Source organism: Sinocyclocheilus grahami, unplaced genomic scaffold (genome assembly GCF_001515645.1).
Source record: "Sinocyclocheilus grahami isolate Dianchi unplaced genomic scaffold, SAMN03320097.WGS_v1.1 scaffold97.1, whole genome shotgun sequence".
NCBI lineage: Eukaryota > Metazoa > Chordata > Actinopteri > Cypriniformes > Cyprinidae > Sinocyclocheilus > Sinocyclocheilus grahami.
Genome location: NW_015505276.1, coordinates 2,407,025 through 2,411,408, shown reverse-complemented (window position 1 = coordinate 2,411,408; position 4,384 = coordinate 2,407,025). Strand labels below are relative to the sequence as shown.

General features: G+C 40.0%; 1 protein-coding gene across 2 annotated transcripts in view; it reads left to right on the top strand.

Moving 5' to 3' along the window:
* Positions 1-4,384, top strand: part of LOC107587967 (monocarboxylate transporter 6-like) — a 17,129-nt gene that overhangs the window by 1,865 nt on the left and 10,880 nt on the right. For both annotated transcript variants that reach the window (XM_016275951.1, XM_016275952.1), the window contains exon 2: positions 1,242-1,656. In XM_016275951.1, coding sequence (XP_016131437.1) covers positions 1,263-1,656 — 394 coding nt within the window. In that variant the 5' untranslated portion in view covers positions 1,242-1,262. The remainder of the gene's footprint in view (positions 1-1,241; positions 1,657-4,384) is intronic.

Here is a 4,384-nt window from a genome sequence, read left to right as displayed (position 1 = left end):
CTGAGGAAATACATCAACTTCGCGCTGTGGATCGCCGGATCGGCTTTCACTGTGGACGAAGCGGAGTCCAGCCCGGGGTCGTCACATGTGGTTGCCGCCGTTCTCAAGCCCGCCCACCTCTGCTCACTCAAGGCCGCAGTGTGTGACGCTTTTTCGTTGCGAAAGCGAAAATACTTAGTTTGGTCTTCCAAAAGAGGACACGACTAGAAATCAGTGGTTAAGTTGTATTTACAACACTGTTCCAGAACAGTTCAACCCAAATACTCAGATGTGTGCAGCGCATTTTATGGAGGACTGTTTCCTGATCCTGGTAGAGTAGACTACGATGCCGGCTGTTCTGACTCACAGATTGTAAGTACATTTTTTATATTTAAAGAATTTGCCACTGACGATTCAAACGTGAGTTTTTTGGGCAGTGTAGAGTAGCGCTTGTTGTTTGTCATTTCTCCGATCACAAATGCAGACATGGTTTTATGTTACGCTCCGGCCTGACAGGGCATCACAGTATGGTAAGGGGCGTAACATTTCCGACACACGCTTGAGGTATTCGGCCAATCACAACGCACTGGATAGCTTGCCAATCAGAGCACACCTCACTAGACCGATGAGCTTTGTAAAAATCGACGCGTTTCAGAAAGGCGGGGCATAGGGGAGAAACAATCATGTACAGTATGTGGAACATAATGTGTTTTTTTTAACCTTAAACCGCATAAACACATTTCATTACACCACATACACAAAATAATGTTCTTTTTAGCAGCATCATATGACCCCTTTAAATAAGCAAATACTGAATACTGAGTCTAGGATTGGATCATTATCGCAGTGATTAATATGTTTCTGGCATGTTGTTGTATGTTTGGCAACAATTCAAATCCTTTAACCCTATAACTGATGTCGAGTGTAGCTTTTATTTCTCACACAGTCATGTCAGAAGACATACCCATTTACATATTCTAGAATGACTGTCAAGATTCATTAGACCCAAATTGTGAAATAGCGGTTCAGTGATCATGATCAATCATTTTCACACATAAATTGGTCACCACAAAGTCCCGACATTAACCCTTTTGAAAGTCTTTGGGATGTGATGCAGTCGACTTTAAAGAAGTTTGAATCTCCCTTTGACAATACAAGATTGTTATTTTTATTTATGTAATCCAAAATATAAACCGATATTTAACATGTGTTATACTGTAATAGATAATGTATACTGTAATGTGCTTGTCTCATCCCTGCAGACGTTTGAGTGAGGAGACATAATGACGGAGGGTGTGGAGGTTAATCAGGCCCAGGCAAACAGCGCTGATGCTGCCACAACCTCTGTAACGCGGAGCAGGACGTCCTCTGTGCAGGCCGTAGAAACAGATCCTGGCTCTGAGGAGCCGGACCAACAGGAAGAGGACTCCTCCAGTTTTCTAGAGGTGCAGCATCACTCCACTGGAGGAGCGGAGGACAGCAGCGGTGGCCCGGTGGCACCTGATGGTGGCTGGGGCTGGGTGGTCGTTGCGGCTACCGTTCTGGTCTTAGCAATGACTCTGGCTTTCCCTTCGTGCATCGGGATATTTTACAAAGACTTGCAGAACGACTTCCAAGCCAGCAACACTGAAACATCATGGGTGCCAGCCATCATGATGGCAGTGCTGCATGCAGGCGGTAGGGAGGATCTCTAATACTACTGATTCACGTGTTTGATGCATTAGTTCATCCACGCTTTGTGACGCATTCACCCGCACCACAGGGTCATGTACAGTCTCTGAAAAACACTTCTATCAAGTTACTCTACTTAATTGGTTGTGCAACACTGATCTGTTTCATAACATGAAACATAAACACACGCAGAGGGATGACAGCGGGAGTTTTGGCCATCTTGTGAGATTCGAAATTGTAAGGAGTGTGCATTGACATATCACTTCACAGGGAAATTTATCCAGTTACTGCACACCTTCCCAGTCACTAACTCAAACAATGGTCGACATGGTGAAAAGGATTTGGGGGGCCGCCATTTTCATTCCGCTTAATGCAGCTCATTCATCGTTACTAGGCAGCTGTGCTTGAGGACAAAGTACACCATATGCAACCATTACAATCCATTAACATTGCTACATAACAGACACAAATCATACATACTGCATTTGATTTAAATCACATTTATCTTCATATGAAAAAAAAATCACATGTATTTAGTAATTCATTTTGAATATATTTAATATTATAATTATTTACTTTTGAAATTGATTTATCAATTTACCACAATTAATTTATGACTAAATTCAGGATTTCTGAGTATGAAAGATCATGCACTATATACACAATACATATATTACCCTTCTAAAGTTTGGGGTCTGTAGGATTTTCTTGTGTTTTCGTGTTTTCCAAGGCTGCATTTATTTAATCAAAAATACAGTAAAAACAATAATATTTTGACATTTTTATTACAATTTAAAATAACTGCTTTCTATTGAATAAATAGTAAAATGTAATTTATTCCTGTGATGCGAAGCTGAATTTTCAGCATCATTACCCCAGTCTTCAGTGTCACATGATCTTCAGAAATCATTCTAATATGCCGATTTGATGCTCAAGAAACATTTCTCATTATCAATGTAAAAAAAAAAAATTCTTAATATTTTTGTGGGAATCATATACATCTTTTTCAGGATTTTTTTTTTTTTTACGAATAGAAAGATCTTTTGTAATATTATGAATATATTTACTGTCACTTTTGATCAACTTAATATCTTTGCTGAAACCCCAAACTTTTGAAAGGTATATATACTGCACACACACACACACACACACACACACACACACACATGTTTGTGTCTGTGAATTGTGTGGACTTTCCATAGAATTCTATTACTTTTATGCTGACCAAACAATATTTTCTATCCCCTAACCAAACCCTAACTCTAAACCTACCCCTTACAGAAAACCTGTTTGCATTGTTATACTTTCAGATAAACATCATTTACTATTTTAATATTTTTTTCCCCCTCGTGGGGACCGCAGGCCGGTACAATGTCCCCCACAATGTCAAAAATTTCAGGTTTTACTTGTGGGGACATTTGGTTCCCATAATGTAGCATAAACAAGTACACACACACACACACACACACACACAATAATTAGTATTATACTGAACATCTACAAATATCGCCTTAAATGTATTTTAATAGTCTACTTCTACTGACTATAAGTAACATGTAAGTACATGTCAACTTATTCTACAAACCCTAAACCCAGGGCCGTTTCTAGGCATAGGCGAGCTAGGCGGTCGCCTAGGGCGCCACCAGCTGAAGGGGCGCCAATGAGTGCACGTACTGGCACTTTTGTTTGTGTCTGTGAATTGTGTGGACTTTCCATAGAATTCTATTACTTTTATGCTGACCAAACAATATTTTCTATCCCCTAACCAAACCCTAACTCTAAACCTACCCCTTACAGAAAACCTGTTTGCATTGTTATACTTTCAGATAAACATCATTTACTATTTTAATATTTTTTTCCCCCTCGTGGGGACCGCAGGCCGGTACAATGTCCCCCACAATGTCAAAAATTTCAGGTTTTACTTGTGGGGACATTTGGTTCCCATAATGTAGCATAAACAAGTACACACACACACACACACACACACACAATAATTAGTATTATACTGAACATCTACAAATATCGCCTTAAATGTATTTTAATAGTCTACTTCTACTGACTATAAGTAACATGTAAGTACATGTCAACTTATTCTACAAACCCTAAACCCAGGGCCGTTTCTAGGCATAGGCGAGCTAGGCGGTCGCCTAGGGCGCCACCAGCTGAAGGGGCGCCAATGAGTGCACGTACTGGCACTTTTAGCAGGGTTGTGATAAAGAGTAGCACGGTCACCCTGAAATATGACTGCCGCCCCCACTGGATCCCCCAACATTATTGGGCTAGAGTACTGTCAATCTGACGTTGCCTGTATGCCACTTGATCAGAGTGCTGTCAATTGCTGACTGATTGTTGCATGCAAAGTTTGCATTTGGAGCGCTCAACAACACCATTAGATCAGTGGGCTCTGTCAGTGCTTTGGCAAGGTAACACTTTTTTTTTGCCATGCAATAAAGCTAAGTTCAAAGGCCAATTTAAAATATTGGTACAGTAAATAAAGTGCAAAAAATCAGTATTTTGTTTAGCCAGTATTTGTGGCACTTTTGTGGCACATTTGTCCAAATATTTGTGGCAGATTTGTCCAAAAGGTGTGCGTTTTTTGCACCAATGCATTGTTAAAGGATCAGCGTGTCATGTAATATTCCCATATAAACTTTAACATCCAATTAAAAAACATTTGTATAGTAAAACTCGCTAATTCACGAGATCAATACATCCTTTATTAGACCGCTTTGTC